Source organism: Mycteria americana, chromosome 2, assembly GCF_035582795.1.
Source record: "Mycteria americana isolate JAX WOST 10 ecotype Jacksonville Zoo and Gardens chromosome 2, USCA_MyAme_1.0, whole genome shotgun sequence".
Taxonomy (NCBI): Eukaryota; Metazoa; Chordata; class Aves; order Ciconiiformes; family Ciconiidae; genus Mycteria; species Mycteria americana.
Genome location: NC_134366.1, coordinates 67,658,479 through 67,678,475, shown reverse-complemented (window position 1 = coordinate 67,678,475; position 19,997 = coordinate 67,658,479). Strand labels below are relative to the sequence as shown.

General features: G+C 39.1%; 1 protein-coding gene across 2 annotated transcripts in view; it reads right to left on the bottom strand.

The window, feature by feature from the left end:
• The window catches only part of ADCY1 (adenylate cyclase 1), a 152,611-nt gene that overhangs the window by 97,682 nt on the left and 34,932 nt on the right, over positions 1 to 19,997 (bottom strand). For both annotated transcript variants that reach the window (XM_075493679.1, XM_075493680.1), the window contains exon 2: positions 8,843 to 8,992. In XM_075493679.1, the coding sequence (XP_075349794.1) occupies positions 8,843 to 8,992 (150 nt within the window). The remainder of the gene's footprint in view (positions 1 to 8,842; positions 8,993 to 19,997) is intronic.

Below are 19,997 nucleotides of genomic sequence, written 5' to 3'. Positions count from 1 at the left end.
TAAGCAGACTAAGGCTTTTAAAAAACCAGGAACCTCAAGTCAAAAGCAATAATTTTAGAACCTAAGTAAGATATATCTAAGTGGTAAGCAGTTAGCACTTCCTTTTTCAAAAACCACAGATGCCTTTAGTATAGCAATATGAAAGCAAATCACAGCACAAAACAGTAAAATGGAATAGATGCCAAAATCTCCAGAGACTAAGATATAATACTTTGCTTTGAAAAATCTAGAATTTTTCTAATCTAGATTAGAAAAATCTAAAAGCCTTTGTCCTTTGCTACTTGTCCTCATTTTGTCTTCACAGAGTAGGGAAGTGAGCCTAACCCATCAGCAGAAAATCTCATTGCCTTCTAAAGAGGAAAAACAAGGACCAACCACGAACGTGCTAAGGAAGCAACAAGTGTATTCACTCACTTAAAATAACAAGTGTGACTCAGACTTAGTTCATTATTACCTTGTCAAACTGGGACATTCCTAATCACATGTGCCTGAAGGGAAACTAAACTCCAAGTGAAATCCGTTTATATTGAAGACGTAATGGAGAAGAGAAACCTTGGAAAGAATATAAGTCACATGACAGACGGAAGTTCACTCTAGAATGGCAAACCTGAAAAAAAAAATTACCTTAGAATGGTTTTTTTTTTGCCAGTTAAAGGGATGTGGTCTAGCTCTTTTCCTTCACAGAAGGTTGACCAAAAGGAACAGGAGAGTACGTGTGTGCAAACAGCGTATACTGTTGCACACTGGAATGAAAGCAAAGTGCCCAGCTCAGTATCCTGTTCATGGATATAATCTGTGCTTAAGCAGTAACATAGCAACTCAGGAACCATTTGGCAAACTGCACATGTGAAAAAGAGATATTGGCAGCACTTGAAGGGGTTCAAGCTGCTTCGGAAGTGGTTAGTACTGAAGCACAGCTCCTCCTGGCATGCCGACTGCCGGTGCTGGACTGGATGTTCAAAGGGAGGGTCCCCTCTACACATCATGCAACTGATGCTATATGGAGTAAGTGGATTGCACTGATCACACAACGGACTCGAACAGGAAACCCCAGTTGCTCAGGAATCTTGGAAGTAATCATGGACTGGCCAGCAGGCAAAGATTTTGGAATATCACAGAGGAGGTGATGTGTACTGAAGAGACTCCACTGTATAATACACTGCATTTATAGGGAATTTAAAGGGAATGATATCTGTGTGTATATATCAAAAGACAGGAAAAGTGGTGGTGATTAATTGGAATGCATTGGAAAGTGTGGGACCTGGGCATTACATAGATGGTATAGAATATCCCTTTGGCCAGTTTGGGTCAGCTGTCCTGGTTGTGCCCCCTCGCAGCTTCTTGTGCATCTCCAGCCTTCTCAGTCAGTAGAGTATGAGAAGCTGAAAAGTCCTTGACTTAGTATAAGCACTACTTAGCAACAACTAAAACATCAGTGTGTTAGCAACATTATTCTCATACTAAATCCAAAACACAGCACTATACCAGCTACTAGGAAGAAAATTAACTCCACCCCAGCTGAAACCAGGACACTAGGCAAGCTGCTGTAATGTTAAGAACCTATGTGGCAGAGCTGCTGGTCTATGGTGGAACCGCCTTGTGTTTGAAGAATGGCACAGGAAAAGTGTCAAGCTTGTGTTAAAGCATTAGCTTTTTTGTTATAGTTAAGACACTTCTAGAAGTGAAAACAATTCTGTGGACAACAATAAAAATACATGTAAGAGAACTTTCCTAATGACATTTTAAAGCTCCCTACAAATTCTTGCTGCTGAGGGAAGAACATCAGGAATCACTCCTGTGGTTGCATTACTTTACACTGTGGCATCCTACTAAAATACATAAAAACATCGCATGAATGTCCACACAGCACTGCTGTCATGGATATTGCTCTAAATTTAGAAATCAGCCATAAGAAAGTACTTTTGAAGTATTTGTCTTACTATTTAACTTAAGGAACTGATGCACTATAGCCAGTGTTCTTACCTATGATAATTTGCCTTACCAACTGTTATCCACGATGTTATCTATTGAAAACTGTATGGTAGTGTATTTTAAATCCTCTAACGACAGGTTTGTGTGCTCTTATTTGTCCTTCTCCTCCATTCTCTCTAATGGAAAATACACAGAGCAAGTAGGAAACAAACTGAAAAATTCAGTCAAACACCACCAGCATATTTAATTGACAGTTGTTTGAAGCAGAACATACTCAAAATTTCCCAATATTTATTTCAAAACTCCTAACAGCTAAAGTATCAACAGGTTTTAGAATGACACAACTACTATTATTTAACTTATCTATTTATGTTTGTCTACTCTATTCAGTGTAAGCCAGCATCCATTACAACATATAAGAGCTTAATGTAGGTAGCATGACTATATGTCATACATACATCTATGAGAAAAAACAAACTGCAACAAACAGCAGTCCAAGACATCCCCCTGTTAGATTGAGTATGAGTGACTACATAGACTTATACTAAAAAGCAAAGTTCATATGCCCTATTTTTTTCTTTAGAAATCTGTTTAGTTGCCATAGCTCACACCTTGTGTCAAAAAATGAAATGGCTGATAACCGATTTAATTGACTGACATACTAACATCAGCAAGCTTTCAGGGGGTGAAATAAAGTTAAAACAAATTGTTATAGTACTGACCTGGCCTGCTGTTGTAAGTGTGCCTTTCTAGAGGCTTTTATAGATTTTTCTATAATACCATATGTTACATTTTGCAAATTAAAGGCATGTGGGTAGAGTAATACAATTACAATGCATTTAAAATATATGTACTTTGTATGATTTACAACTGTATGTTTTTTCTTGTGTGTTATTGAGTTTCTACACTTAGACATTTCAAGTCCAGTTGCAAGGCACCTCTCTCTCTTATCATACAGGTGTGTAGCCCTAAGCTTATGTGTCCCCCTGTAACCACTCCCAGGGAAAAACCTCATCTCATCTTCAGTGAGGTGTTCAGGATAGAAGGGATGAACTACCCTTGTATGTGTCTATTACTACTAAGGATTACTGCCTATAGGTTAAAAGGTTAGATCACAAGCCTCACTTTTACTTGGCCAAAGTTAGGTAAGAAGAATCCCAATGTTATGCCAAACAACACAGCTTCTGGCACTAACGGCATCCAGATGAGATGTTTATTCTGCATAAAAAGAGGTGCAATAGAGCTGTAAAATTAGAACACATTTATTTGTTTGCTATACCCTGCCTTGCAAGGAGTAACAAGCAGTTCCTAATGGCTTCAGGTCGAAGCTGAAGCCTTCCACCTGAAGGTTTGCATTTAACCTGAGTAGCCCTCAGATTTATTATTTGCTGTATTAAGGATAGACATGCATGACTATTGCAGGACTGGGGACTAACAGATGCTACTCCGTGGAAAGCTTCTGGGCAAATATTGCTGTGTGGGAGAGAGAAATGTGCCTCTTCACAACTCCTTTTACCTGAGAAAGGTGGAAGACAGACCAGGGGTGCCACGTAGCGGGATAAAGGTAGCCTATGGTTCATCTCAGCTCTGTACAAGGATCTAAGCAGCCAAAGGTGGCAAATGAAGCAGAGAGCAGGACAAGTTCCCATCTTTGCTGCTGCTGCTATTTGGCTAAGAGGTATTGCTGGCCAGCCTGCATGGGCTGAAGCTCAGTGGGCGTGAAGCTCAGTTCAAACTGAGAGCCTGAAATTGTAACATTCCTTATTTTCTCTTTTCCCTGATCCTAGAAAAGAACAAATAGATTTTTGAAGGTGGACTTTCCTGTGTAAGGTTGTGGTTCAGTGAGACAATAAATTCAATTTTAAGCCTCCTTGTAACATAGAACACAGCACTAATGTGGTACACGCTCACCCTGTCAGCTAAAATTAGTTAGTCCACCTACATTTTTCAAAGATTGCACTGGCTAGCTTTTGCAGAGGATCAGGTGTCATCTCTCACCCTGCAATTTGTGTAAAATCAGGATCACCTCCCTGTTGCACACTAGATAATTTGACAAGAACATGTTTTTGTGCCCACACATGATCCAGATGAAATTTTTGCTGCAGGGCAATTTGCTGATGCACAGAGCCAGTATGAATGATTATGGAAACGGGGCCTGTGTTTTAATGATAAATTTCATATTTTCTTCCGCACTGCAATGAAAAAAGATGCAAGTTCTGAGAATAAAAAGTATGGGAAACATGAAGAGAACCTGATTATGCATTGATAAGCATGCTGTTAGGCACCCTAGAAACTACTTCTGCCTGAGGCTGTGCAAATAACTAATTCTTCAGTTTGGTTGCTGAATTAGAAGAAAAAAAACCCAGCAACCTGTTATCCATTACCAAAATGAAAGTCCAACGTGGTTTGCTTTATTCAAACATAATGTTGTATTTTTTTCCTTTTTTCATAAATGCTCGATATTAAATATAATGGACAAAACCACTAGAGGCTTGCTACAGGTGTCATCCTTTTACCCAAAAAGGTACAGGAGGTAGTACACATATCCAAAATGTATAATATCTAGATTAAATTGTTTTGAAGGGGGATCTGAACCCAGCAGGGAATTTGAACCCAAAATGCCCTAAGCAGCAGTTCACTGTATTCTGCACTGAGACTCGTGGTATCTTTTGCTGACACCATTTCATTTTCCAAGCATAGTTATTAATCAAATATCTGACTCAGTGATGTCCCAATTACTATATGCAATGCTAAGGATATTGCCCTAAAATGCAGCAGGCATTTGGAATGCATACACATATACACGCAGACATTTGTATGTACAATTCAGGATTGCATAAAGAGAATTTAGCTCACTTCAGATGATCTGGTGAACATGTACGGAAGCACTGCAGAGGAATACCGAGGTGCTAGTCTGTCTCCCAGAACCAGCATTACTGCAGTAGCACGGTGTTGTACTAGCAAAGGGAACAACCCTAGCTCTCAGCAAAACTAATTAGACTAGCTGGAGTACCATGCTTCTGGCCCTGAAGCCAGCCACAGAGCTGGCTGTCTCAGCCCAGTGCTTCCTAACTCCCTGTAGATTTTAGTGCTTCCTTCAGATTCTTATGTTAAAGCCTCTAATAAACTTAAATTTCATGCATTGTAGTGGAGTACACAACTACTTCATGAAAGATAGATGCCACCACTAAATACATTTCTCCAGTCCCAATGGTTTGACAGACTAAATGCGAATAGTTTTTAAGACAGCCAATCCCCCATTCTGGAAACTTTGCTATTCTCCTGTTGTCTTCCCACCACCATGTTCTAATGGTGAGCAAGTACAAAAGTAACATTTAGGAGGGAAGGAAAGATCTAAACAAGTTGCTTGAAAGTTGTCTTTATTTTGCAAATGTATTTGCATATACTTATGCAATTAAAAACCAGTGAAGATATCTAAGCTGGTTTTGTGAGCTTTGGAGATTTGCATGAAGTCAAACATTTTTCCAGCCTTCCTCATATGAAAGCAACAGGCACTTTTCACATCAGCCTGTGCTGCAGCAAGTGCATTTCAGTGATGGAAATTATACGCTTCATCTCCAAATCCAATGCATGAATATGCATAAAAATATTCTTATTGTCAGGGGGAGGGGGCAACTTGAGTAAGATTCATTACAAAGTTGGCAAGATTGGGGTAGGAAATAGCTTCCACGTATCAGGAGACTAAACAGGCTACAATTCTTCAGCTTGGAAAGAGAGATGAGCAGGGTTATGAGAGAAGTCTACAATGTTGTGAGTGGCATGGAAAAGGTTACTGTAGAATGATTACTCATAATTTATCACAAAACAAGAGCTGGAGAGCACCCAATCAAGTCATCAGACACCAAGCCTATGACAAATAAAAAGAAGTTCTGTTTCACAGAGTGCATAGAGTGAATTAGCCATCACAAAACTGTGGGGAGGACACAACTATACACATGCTGAAAGAGAGACTAGGAAAATGCAAAAGGGGAGTCTACAGGCCTTTAAAGACAGTGGTCCAGTTGCTCTTCAAATTAAGATGGCCTCAGAATTACAATGCTACCACTATGCTACCACTTCCTTGGAGCACGGCACCACTTCAGGAACCGCCACGCTGGGAATTAATACATGGTGAGCTACAACTTCCTTACTGGTTTCCCCTTTGAATCAGACGGCAAGCACCCTCAATCAGCAGCAGATTACTTCCTTCTCCACACTGAACACATCTCCCATTCCCCATCCCTGCTTGCTCCTTTCTTGCTCACTTCGGAAGGGGTGAAGCACTGCCTGGAGGCTGCTCTCAGGATCGGTAGGGACATCTAACACTAGGAGCTCTCCAGGGAGCAGGGTGACAATGCCTTGCTTGCTGTATGGGCAAAGGATGATCTATAATTAATGGACAGAGAGAGATGGTGCAGTGGGAGTAAAGGGGAAGTGCTCAGGTGTTCTGACTGAGCAGGAACAGAACAAGCACAGGTCCAGGGAACAGGACCCACCTCACAGTATTTATTCTTAACTGCTTGCTCTGCAGAGGATCGTCTTGCTGCTGAGATTTATATACGAGAGAAGCAGCTTATCCCAAGTGAATTATTATAATTATTTGCTCATGGTCTAAAAATTATTTGGTTCTTGGCCTTTGCTGCTGGTGTTACTCCGGAATTGTAGTCTAACATTCAGCAACATAACAAATGGACGATGCCACCACCGAGGCCAGTTATTTGTTGTGACCACAGAGAACAGATAACAGGGTGAACATTAAACTGAATTTTAAAATAAACAGACTCTGTCTGCTCCCCTTCTCCCCAACAACACTTTCAAAGCCTACTTGCAAACTCCTGCATGACGACTCTGAAAATGCTACAAGATGAGATCTTGCTCTTGCTCATAAAAACAGATTTATCAAAATCATCACGTGGGACTATTACTACAAATGCATCCCATATGAGGAGAATCACTGTAAGTAGGACACAGAGGAAGAAATCTCACTTACAGTTTCAGCTGTTGTATGTGTCTCACACAGTCAACACTTTAACTCCAGAAGGCTGTGTATGTTCAAAAGCCAAGAACATGTTCTTTCCTTTCCCATTAGAGACTTGCACAGAAATACCAGGGAAAGGTTTTAGCATTTTGGGTCACAATTCTCAATGCAAAAGGGCTATGGTATTTAGGTCAGAGCATTTGAATGAGACAAGAAAGTCTGATGAAAAAATTCAGTCCTTTTTAACATGTAATGTTGGTACTTCAGAGAACAAAAATACAGGAACGATTACAAAAATTGAGCCAGGTCAGCAACGTCTCTTTTCCTCTCAAAGACTCTTGAGTGTTGCCAGCTGGAAACTTGGGCTACGTTATGCCACAGCAACTGCAGAATAATTTTGTAGCCTGCAATCGTGTCTTAATTCCCACCCTGGTTTTAGAGGTATTCTAATGTAAGTGTGAGAGCAGCCACAGAAAGTATTTTGGTGGTACTTTTCACAGCTAATTAGCATATTTCACCACTGTATTGAGTTTTACACCGTGTTGCATAAAGTTAATTTCATAAGTCTAGGAAAAAAGCGTATTCTCTTCACTGACCTGTATACTGCATTAGAAAAACATTTGCAGGATTCTCTAGGTATACTATCAACAATAATGGTACTTACATGTAATGTTTTTGCTTTCTTGTGTTTCTATATGCATGGATAAAAAACAGATTGCTAATGTGCTAACTAGAGAAACACAAAAAATCACTATTATTTTCATGTTGGATCCCAGAATCAGGTTGTCAAAGGCACAAATGGCAGCGTTGCCTAAATCCCATGGAAATTCACTTACGGCACATTTATGCCTTTGAAAGTCTGCAGCTTTGGATTACAAAAGACCAGAATTAAACCTAAAGGCTTTGATCCTAACACCATTTTTACAGAGCCAGCAAAAATATGCAGTTGTTCAAAGAAGATGTCTACTTATTGCAGAGTATGTCCAGGTCATAAAAATGCATTCACTCAATTCATAACAAAAAGTACTTAAGGACCTGCATTATTTCAGACACAGGAATAGACTTGCTAGAGAAAGTGCAAGTGAAGGGAAGTAAAAGTGTGAGAGGTACACAAGCTTTGAGGACCCTGACATCTTGTATAGCAAGGTTTGAATACCACTTAAGTATTTTATTGGCATAAGTTATCATCATTCCACAGAGGTCAATGGAGTTATACCTATGTATTCCAGCATGGCCCTCTATTATCACCTAGACAGAAAGAAAAATCTAGTCCAAACCTTACAGATGAACAGAGCTTAGTAGGTTTAAGATTCAGACCTGTGAGTAACAACAGCAAGCTCCACAATATAGCTGGTTTTCTCATTGTTTTGAAATCTGCTCGGAAGATTGACTGATAAAATTGTGTGAAATAAACCATGAAACTACTAAGGTGGCTTTTGAGAAAAGGAATAGATTGTTATCACAGTTATTCATGTATATCAGTGCAGCCCCTTCTCCCCAAAATGTAGATTTTTGTTTATAGGTGTCATGAATGCAAACAGGTTATAGCACACACAGCCAGAAGAGAAGTATTTACAGCATATCTAACACCTACCCAAAAACATCCATGCAGAAACAAACCCAGGATCTTACATTGCAATAGTATGTTAGCTTTGCCTCAGCCCTAAAATACATCCTCTCTGATGCTGGAGCTGACAGTAGCCATGTGGTCAGCCTGTACCTTCTGTGTGCACTGCAGATGAAGAGCAAAGAGTGTGCATGCACTAGGGAGGAAGAACTGAAGCAGGTGGGGGGAGGCAGCACCTTTCCTTTGCAATGGAAACACATACACACCCTATCATGCACTCAGCAGCAATGTCCTGACCTGTGGTTCACATAACTACAGTCATCTCAGAAGAAAGAGAGAAAAAGAAATAAGGCTTAGAAACTGACCTGTTTTTCATTTTCATCCTCCAGCCTCAGCCTGTCCTCAATGCAGTTCCTGGCCTGAAGGAACGCCTTCCTCTGAGCCCTTTCTGTCAAAATCCTCACAAAGACCCCATACAAATTTACACTGACAAAAAGGATTGCATTGGCCACAAGCTGTAAGAAAGAAAGAAAAATAAATGAATATTTTAAAATACAGGGTTTTATTTTACATTTCTACTCAGCAAAATTTTTTTAAAAAGCAAAAAAATAAAAAAAGCACTGCCTTTAAAAATTCTGCCTCGCTAGCCCTGTCACTGATACCCCTTCCCACAATCCAAATACAGTAAACAATTACAGCAGCTACCACAAGTCCTGGCAAGCAATATTGCATAATACAGAACTTCTCATCTGCTGAAGTTAATTTCTCTTATCATGATCTGCAGCCCATCACTTTCATTCAGCATTGGTTCTTTCATCAGCCCATTGGCAGATCTGTCCATCTAATAAGGAGAGCAGTATCTTCAGCATTTGTTCAGCTGTGAGATGCCCAGAAGACCGAAATTATTTTCCTATGCCTTTGTAAAGTAGGGATATTATTGTCCCTTTTTTATAGTTGAGAAGCAAGGCACTGACAAAATCTGTGACTAAATCAAAATGTGTGCCTGGGTACCCCAAGCTTTCATATTGTGTGGTTTGCACTTGGAAAATCTGTTTCTCTTCTCATATCTACTATTAGTGACCATACTGTATTTTTTGAGAAATCATCCAAAATATCGTTGATGCTATTCTGCAGCAGACCTCTCAGAAGGTGCAGAGTGCTTTCAAATGATGGCTCTTGGCACAACCCAAGCCCCACCGCAATGCTATAAGCAGGGACAAAGAATCACTGTGGAATTTCTTCTATGAACAGTGCTTTGATGAAGGACACATAAATGACCCAATTGCCCTTCTGGGGTTTTTTTTATGTTTTTACAGTATGTGATAAAGTTAGTTAACTAACCTAAACAACTCAACAGTGACTTGCACACAACCCCCTATCTAAGACAATCCTGTCCAAGTTTCTCACCGCATCTCTGATGTCTGAAACATGCCTTCAGATGGTAAATTCTGCAATGCAATGCAATGTTTGTTTAGAAAGGAGGCAGTAAGGCCTGTTTACCCAGTAGCTTTTCAGTCTCATTCTCCATATTTACTCTAGTTACTACCACAGCATCATGATAAGGATTCACAGGACTCTCAAATTCCAAAATTGCAGAAATCAGCTGGCACACAAATTGGGTATAAGAAGAGCAAAGACAGACATTACAGCAAGTAATACAATTCATGTTAAATTCCTATGCACCTAAAATAGTTCATAAAGACTGTATAACTGACATTTATTTCTTAATTCAAGGTATACATTTCAAGCTGGTACATCTCTACTGTTGCATGAGCTGCTAGTGTAAATTGAAGAGGAGACCACTGCCCTTGTTTGCACTATGTAGTGAGTCCAGCTGTGCCAACAACACAATCAAATTTAAAAAAAAATAAAACCACTGACATCATTGTAGAGAATGCTTACTGACTAACAGGACAAGGGCTGAAGGCTTGAATTCAGCCAATATGGTAAGCAAAGATCCACAATGACATCCAGAAATTCCCTGCTGATTTTGGAGGGCTTTTGGGAAATGTTTCACCCTACAAAAATAAGAAGGAAGTTTCTGATGCCTGTAACTAATGGCAGTATACATCTCCATCTCCTTTGATCTCAGTATAGTGGGAGAATTGAAATATTCATTCTGGGTGGGTTCTCCAGACCTTCACAGATTCACAAGTACTCTTTCACCTTCATACCTGATTGTTATTAGTTTACAGAACATCAACAACAACTTTGCTGCAAACATTCTCACCAGAGCAAAATCAAAAGGTACCCCGTGACAGTAAAGGGAGCTGTACCTAGCATTAGTGTTTTCTTTCTCCTCAGATATCCAAAAAGAAACAGTTATCTCACAAGAGCTAACACCAGTGAAGAATGGTGTTACGGCTTCCTCCTGAGAACTGCAAAATGCAGGTTCAGGTGTCATCAGTCAGAAGAATTTCAACCTAAGAATTTCATATACCAGTTACTTACATGTCACTTCTCAGAGATGATAATACAGATGGTAAAACTTTGAAGGTGAAAAGCAGTACACGAGCATATCATTTCATGATACAGGCTAAGCATAAACAGTCTGCAATTCCTATCCTGCTTTATTTTACTTCATCACAGAGAACTATTTGAGGTATATAAATTTTCAGCACAAGTTAAAGCCTACTAAAATGAAATTACGGTAGAAATGGCAGTAGAATCCTATTTTTAGAGATATGAATGCAGCCTCACTCACCTTATCCCTGCATTTTATCATGCTGAAGTGTAGTGACAACAGTGTATTTTAAAGCTAATTCTTAGAAGTGCAATGGAATAAAAATAGACAGGATTTGTAACGGCTGTATTCAAAGGCAGCAGAGAGAGCCCACAGAATAAACAGTCAAGACAGTTACAGACAGTGCAACTGCTTGACCCTGTCCATATACAAAAAAGCTGTTAATAACACAGGTGAAAAACTAATACTATGTTTATGTGCTGATATCAGAGTGGCCCAAGACATAAACAATTACTTCTACAGAAAACAAAAAAAAAGTCAACTCAGGTTCTGGTCTTCAGCTGGAAGCAGTAAAAGACCATATATTGTAACAATCTGCCAGCTGTTCTGGGACTATCATTACAATTTCACTCAAGCAATGGTGATCACCTGGACTGGGGGTAACCAGTAGGTGGGTTCCTGCAATCATGCAGCCACTTTCAGACTCAGCAGCGTAAGTCATTTCCTGACATGCTTTGAACAGTTTAAGATAAAACAGAGGCTTAGCTGTCAGCTCTGGCCTGCAGGGAATAAGGAAAAGTGATAAAGCAAGTAAAAGATTCATGGATTTTAAAACATGAGAAAAGAAAGTAGGGCAGATTGTCTCCTGAGGTAAGAGTTCCTTCCCTCCATAACCCATTTTCTGCTTAATTACTATGTTTTTTCTAATTGCAAACTACATACATCTCTCTCTCTAGGTTTCTCAAATGCATGCCATTTCCTGGTCCCTTTCATTTTAATATGTAAATATGTATGTACCTCTATATACACACACATAATGCATATATAACTTACATACATTATGCGCTCTAACTCCAGGAAAGACTGAGGGACTTGCTGTTAAAACTAAGCATCTTTCAAGAGGTACTGAGGCATCCAGAACTGCTGAAATATCAAGGAATTTAATTTTAAATCATTCCTATGTTATTCACCATACTACTGCTTAGTAGCAAAAAGAGTGCTCTTCAGGTTTCACCATCACCTTCTATTTACAGAACTACCAAGGAAACAATTTACTTGATGCAACACACAGTGACTCAAAGACATTTTTATGCTGCAACCTCTTTCAAACAATGTTACTCTCTCATTCCATAATGAGATTACAGGTCAGCCAGAATAAAAAAAAGGGGCTTCAGGGTCATGAAAGCCTTTTTTAAATTTTTTTCTTTTTTAATTTATTGTTGTCACTGAATCTTCTATTGTGCATTCTGCATATATGTTGCACTTCAGTACCAATATCCTGAGCTTTAAGCTTGTCTAGTCCTTAGTAGGGTACACTTTCTATCACTGGATGAACTCTGGTATGGTTCCTTGTGCTGGCTCTAGAGGGTGTCACCAAAGGCAGACTTCCAACACAGAGAGCTAGTTCCTGTGGGCTGCCGAGTCAGTGAAGAGGGACTGGCAGCTCCAGCAGGTATTTCAACCAAATTTCTGTCTCTCCTGGTTTTTTTTTCTCCATTGACTTTTTTGGATCTCAAGTTAGTTTTGGCAAGGAACTCAAACTGTGCAATACAGCAATGCCTATCAAGGAGTGACCAAATAATTCTGGAGGTAAGAAGCAAGTAACATGCACACGCATACACAGGGCTTGAAGAGTTCAATTAAAGATCCTCCTTTTTTTTCCCCATAATGATCTCCCACTTCTTGGGTTTCCCTTGGGATTAGCTGAGAGACTCTTTGAAGAGTGTCTCGAAACTTTTCTCTCTGTTCCAGATACGTTTTATTCTCCACTTCTTTTTCCTTCAAAGTAAGAATCCTCATGTGTGCATTCATGCATGCACTTGCTCTCTCTCAAACAAACGGTGAAAAATTCTTCTACATGTTATTATTTGCCTTTCCAGAGGACTCTACTTACTCAGCAGACTAATTCTGCTGTCAGGTAAATAGTTGTATAGTAGATGGTTCAAACCTGAGGCTGGTTTTCATTGTGGAGTAGCTTTCTGTTTGTTTCACAAAATTGCCTCATAGAAAAATGTGGCTATTTCATAAAGGTGTAAATGCCTTCTGAATCACCTCAAGACTTTTTTACGAAGTGGCATTCATGTGGGTGGATATTGAAACACCCAGCTGAAGGAGACTAAATGAGAAATATAAATTACCAGAGAAGAAAAATTCAGGACACTCCCTCAGAACTTCATTGTGCTTTCTAAAAGCTGGGCTTGTGGTGTGAATGGGACTGACAAGGGATTTCAATAGCTACCACTCCCAGGATTATAATTTAGTGGCTAATATCAATAATCGATTTATTCTCAGCAGCATGAGTTCTCATGAAATCCCATGAAGTAGAGTGGAATATGTAGGAAATGTGGCCAGCATTGCCAGGTGAAAGTTGAAATTTGCAGAAAAGACAAGACCAATGTGGTTCATGTATATCTTAACCCTCAAGTACCTGATAAGACGAGAGGTGTGGAGAGCCTGAATTCTACTTCCAGTTTTCTCTGTTAAGTGAATTTTACTGCAAGTAATTTCTGTGCCACTATTGTTGTTCCTGTTATGCAGACAATGTAACATTTACTCATTCTGTCAAAATACTTTGAGATATGGCAATGAAATGCATTGTTGTAAAATATGAATGTCTATTGTGAGGCATGCCTCTAAGGAAAGAGTCATGAACAGCTTACCAAAATGAGTCAGTGCTTCCACCATTAAAACTCCTGAAGAGCAAGGCAAGACTGTGCTGTTTATGAAAATTGTTGATATCATGAACAAGACCTTTTACAAGCTTAAACAAAAATTGTTTCTCTTTTTCCTGTTATGGAAAATGTTACCATTAGAACAGTGCTTTATTTACAGCATAAGACTGCATAAAAGAGAATGCACAATTGCCTCTTGATCCTGACATGGTTTTGTTAAGTTTATTAATTCACTTAATCAACTCACTTAGCAACCTTTTGAGAACACTTAATTACTACATCTGCTCCCTCCGTTTGCTGAAGTGGCGTAACACAGGAGCAGAGAACTTCTCCTTAGTTCCTGAGTGCATGCCAAAAAGCACAATCTCCTACCAGAAAGGCAGCCAAACAAACTTTCTCCAGATTAAATAAATGTATTCCTATTTTAATAAATGTCCCTCTCTTATTTTTGTTAGTTTTTGTCCTAACGGGTTTATGCCACGTACTAAGAAAATATTGTTCTACTGTGCTCCATGGTTTCTGTCTTCATTCTCCTGAATCTACAGCATACTCCAAGAGGGGATTGGTGACTAGTTATTTCAGTGATAATGTGTTGAATGAGAGCAGATGTCACTGTTGAGGAAAAGACAGTAGCACTGGGGTTTCTATAACTGTACAAGTGAAGAGAGACTTTTAGGATATCTAGGATGCTATGTCCATTAACCACAGCCATTTTTTTGAAGTGTACAGGCACAATGTGTAATTGCACAAATCCACTGTGTGTCTTCTCCCTCTGTTTGCATACCTGTTTGACCAAAATACAAGACACAATTTATAACCACTGTTTAAAATACATGCCATAAACCTTTCCAAAAAATGCCTCCTACAAAAGTAGAGTCATCCAGAGCCATCAAGCTCCCCAGTGTTAAAAAGTTCATTTGTTGCATCCTTCTCAGAATGACACGTCCTTTTAACTTGGAAACATGCACTGGGAGAACAGTTAGTGCACCTCCCTCTCACATTATACACTGTTGGCTGTTTATCTAGTGTCAGAAGCACTTACCTCTGAGATTAAGTAGCAGAGAATTATGATGCAATATCAGAACAAGGGCTGATTGAATCATAAATTCTGAATCCTAAACCTTATGTAGTACTGCAGCTTAAAAACATTCTGATAAAGATATCTGTGATTACATAAGATACCAATACTTGTTTTGCTTAAGTCCCAGAGTGTCAACTGCCTGCCCATCAATACTTTCACTCAGGTCTGTGACATGGATCTATGACATTAATTTCAGACTCCTATTTTTGAGATTCTGAACTGTTGTGCCTTTTTTAGTGAATTTCTGAAAGGAACTCAGAATTCCATCATTTTTACGTTCCACATTAGCAACAAATTAAACCTTTATTTTGATGTACCAAGACTTCTGGATTTTTTAATTTTATTTTTTATATGTTAGGAAGACGGAAAGAAGCACTTAAGAACAAAAGTTCTTGTGCATATCTGCATTTTTTTTTAATTAAAAAAACCAAGGCAGCTAATTTTTAGGGAATAGGAAAAATATCAGACAGAGGACTTACAGGTAATATTCAACAGAGCACTGATATATTAAATTTTAGAAATAAGAAATAAAGGACTGGATGGAAAGTACTGCAAGCAGCATACAGGCTGAAATACCTTCAAGCATAACTTCTCAATCACTTCAAACCATTCCAAATACTGAATGACATCATATAAACGGTATTAGAAAACAAAAAAAGACCTAAACACATAGCAGTATTCTATCAGAAATGGTTGGCACAACTGCAACAGTAATGTCTGAAACTTGCCAAGTATAGCACTGGGCTGTTGCACCTCAGAAATTCAAAAAAGCAATAAGAAAATGCCCTGATTTGTCTCCGTTCAAAGCCTGTTTTTATACATAATGTGTGCATACTGATACACATCTGTGAGTTGGTTCTTGACAGCATGTGAACAATATCAATTATTTCTCTTGGTTTCATATTTGTAACCATTAAGCCCAGCTGAGTTTAGTATCAGCAATCTTACCATATATCAAAACAGACCTTACAGATAGATAATTGGAGGTTACTTTTACACAAGGCAACAAACTCTCTCCAAAGCCCACAAAAGTGCTGGGGCTATTGCAGACAGAAGAGAATATCTGAAGAATATTACATGTGAAGCAAAAATAATTTCCCAGTTATCCATACTAATCAGTCAAGTCTAGGTACACAAGAGAACTGGCTGATCTCCATAGTTTTTCACTATACAAGGGGCTATGAATGCCTCTCAGATAAGGTATGAGAGATATGATACCTCAGCTGTAGCTTTCTCTTGCTGTTATATTATGGTACTGCACACCAGAGTGTGTACCAGGTTCACAGCAGAACATATACCTTAAATATAATAATATGGTCTCAGTCACTTCCATCTGTGGAAAGCTGACACAATGAGCTACCCAGAAAAAAGTCAAAATATGCTTGCTAACTAGCTTACATGTCACATCCCACAAATTTCTTTGTGCTGAGAAAAGCAAATGTTACTTATATTTCTTTCCTGATTTACCTGTTGCACTCTTATGACATATTGTAAGTCACCATAGAACAAATAAGCCCTGAGTTCTTCTGTGCTTTTGGGGTGGCTTGTTATGGTTTGGGGTTTTTTGGGCATTGCAATTGTTCCCAAGCATTACAAATAGCTGCTATCTATCACAAAAGTCTTGGCAAAATGTTGCCAAAGCCACTTCTATAGAAATTATGGCCAATATTTTTATTTATTTGTGCATGTTATTTACTTGCTTGACAGACTTCAGGTGATCAGCCCCTGAAGCTGTTCTGCATCAACTAAAAATCTGCAGCTTTCTCCCCTTTTCCTATTGGTTAGTATAATGCCATGTTGTGCATTTGGAGCGTAGTACAGTAATCTTGTCCAAATTTTTTTTGCATTTGCTGTATGCAACACGTGGTTCCTTTCCAGCACTTGTTTCCCCACAAGAATCCATCTGAACATCTTAATACATTTTTTTTTTAAAGCTGCAGTAATTAAATATATAAAAATAAACTCTTGTGGGGATATGCAATCCAAGCTAGTCTGAAACCTTTGGTGGGACTATAGTTGCTAGGTGACTGGACCTTCAGATCTTAAATGCAATTTTTCTTCATTTGAGTCCTGTGCATGGCTGAGAAACAGCATGTAGCAGCCTCAGTCTGGCATCTGGCTGCTGTAGACAGGAAGCATTTCTTTATCTAGTGTACAGCTCTTAGACTTCAGAGACACAAAATGAGGCCGTGGCTTCAGTTCAGCAAGGGGCGCCACGTTTTCAGATTACACCTCTAACAACCCAGGAGGAAGACTGCGCAGTCTGATTGGGACAGCCTTCCTCCCAGGCTCCCAGCTGTGCTCCTTTTGCAGCCTACTCTGTCCTACCGGCTGAGTGAACTCACTGTTGTCTCATGCTCCTGTGGCATGATTTGGTTATATCCATAAAACGTACTCCACAATGTGCCTCTTATGAGACCTGGCATACTGAAAACTGATAGCTATATGCTGAGCTCCTGCACGTTCTGGCAGCTGGAACACACTTCCAGCTTTTCACCCGGGACCTCTCATTCATCAGCTTTAGTTTAGTTGTCCAAGTGTTTTCTGTAAAAACTCAAAAGTGCTCTACAAAGCTTTGCCAATAAACAGTGCTGGGGCGGAGGGCTCATTTTACTGGCCAGTGACGGAGTTCGTGACAAAACATGGGTCTTCCAAGTCCCGGCTCTGTTCTCCAGCAGTTCAAGCTCAGTCTTGTCAAGCCTAGGAACTGTGCTGCTGGGGACGAAGTACTATCCCCAGGGCTTATTATACATGCTGCACAGACACTGCACCATCTATTTGGTACTGAAACGGTGCTCTCCTGTGCTGTACACAGGCTACTTCCAAAGAGGGCATGAATTTTGCTCCTGGAAGGTTGGGTGCATAAAACCTAGGAAATGCAACACCCATGCTTAAAACCTCTGAGTGCCTTTTTTGAATTTAACTTCAGGGGACTTTCGCAAGATTTGGGAGACAGCCATGGATACAACCAGGTTCCTAAGTCAGTGTATGTCAGTTAGGCATCACAGGCATATCGCAGAGGAGAAAATAAACACAGGTTAAGTTCAAGCAGCTGTCCAAATATTACACTGTAATGAACTCATCATTGGGAAATCATGCTGAAATGCATTATTTAAGATCCTATATGCAAATTCAAGTCATTTTTGGTGACCCAAGCAGTGTCAGGTACACATTTTTCATGTCAAGCGCAGGACCTCATATTTATTTTATGCCACTAAAAAAAGTTTGCCCCAAAAATTTCAAGAAGTATACAGAAGTCTTCTAACAAGTCACTTGCAAATTAAATTGAATGACTCAACTGTGAGGCCTTGGTTTGCACTCACTGCTGAAACACCTGGTTCTTTTCCAGATGAATGAAAGCAGCCAGAGATAAAGAGAGGAAAAAGTGCATATGCTGTTGCTCTGGCTGCCTGTGTGCTGCTAAGTGAAAACATGACTGCATTAGGACTAAACTGATCTCAGTTGGTTTCCCTTTCCACCAGAAGGATTGCCTGCTAGACCTGACAAATGTCCTCTTGTATCTCTTTTCTCTTTTTTTCCTCTCCATGCAGATATTTGAAGCAGTTGGTGAATGATGTCACTTCTGGTCAAATGTCCTGAAAAGATGAAAGTGTTTGCCTTGAGGAAACTATGTTCTGTTACACGGAGCCCATTTACGTTTCTCCTATTGTGCTTTACAACTTGCAAGAGCTGTCCCTGCAGATAATAAGATTTTCGCTCTGCAGGGTTATTTAAGCTATGGTATCTTCTGTCAGTGTTGGCACTTGAAAGCTTTAATACTGACAAAGTTGCAAAGGAGCAATTTAAGCACAAGACATAGATAGAGAATGCTAGCCATTTTTTTGTTCAACTTCGAAAATTATTTTTGCAGAGAAACCAGCTATACAGTATATCACTAAGCAACTGATCAAACAAGAAATTGATGGAAGATTTAAAAAAAATATTTCCAGTCACATTTGCACTCGAGAGACTTATTAGGAAAACAAGAGGATATACCTCTGTTTAATGATTCTATTCAACAATTGAATTCATCAGTCAATGATTTTAAGAGAAGCCAAAGAAATTCTAAAGATTTAGGATCAAAGGACCAAACTCTACTCATTTTTAGTTAGTGATCCTAAGAATCAAGTTTGTTGTTCGAATCTGTATGCTGTATGATTAAAAATAGTCTGAGTGTGCTAAAAAATGGAGGCATGATTCTGTGGTTGGGAATTTGAGTAGTGTTCCAAACTGATTCATACAAACCTCATTGCTGAATCAGGACCTTAGAAAGAACAATATGCCAATTTTGTGAGCAACAGGAGGCTTTTAAAGACATATCGTGAGAGCACATGACTAATAACTTATAGGGTTATATGATCTTTTGCTGTGTGTAGGTTTTCTGGTTCTGTTTTAATGTAGTATCATTTGAATGCAAAAAAAAGATTATGGAAAAAAGTCACAATATTGTAAATGCCAAGCATTTAAAAACACTGAGCTGAACTGCAGAAATAAATCAAAGTATTAAATCACAAACCTGGAGGAGGGTAAGAGATAACAGGACATAAATCCTGGTTTTGTTTTTTTTTTTTATCTGAATGAAAGAGATGATAGGTAAGGATCATGAACTGCTATTCTTTGAATTGTGAATGAGGTGCCTTCCTGGGATTTTTTTTTGCTCCTATAGCTACCAAAATACTCAGAAACTCATCCCAATTTAAACAATGAAAGTCCTCCTTCCTACAAACTGTCTGGTGGATCTATTTTCTGCTTTGAATGCCTCGTCAGTTCTGGTTAGCTTAAGGCTGTCCATCAAACTAAGAATGTGCAGTCTTAAGAGAAATGGTGCTATCTCCACGTACATATTATAAGAGATTGCAAACAGCAGAATTTTATGCCCTGGAAAAGACTAGAGTGGGATTTAACTGAGTTATTGAGAATTCTGAAAATTACAGAGGAAAATAAAATACATCAGTAATTTCTTATTTTGCTTCAAAATAAATGAGACAAGGGAGACAATATGTTAAGCCCCAAAGCAAGCTGTTCACTGGTAAAAAAATGAGTCATTTGCAACTACTGTAATATGTCATATTATGTCATATTAC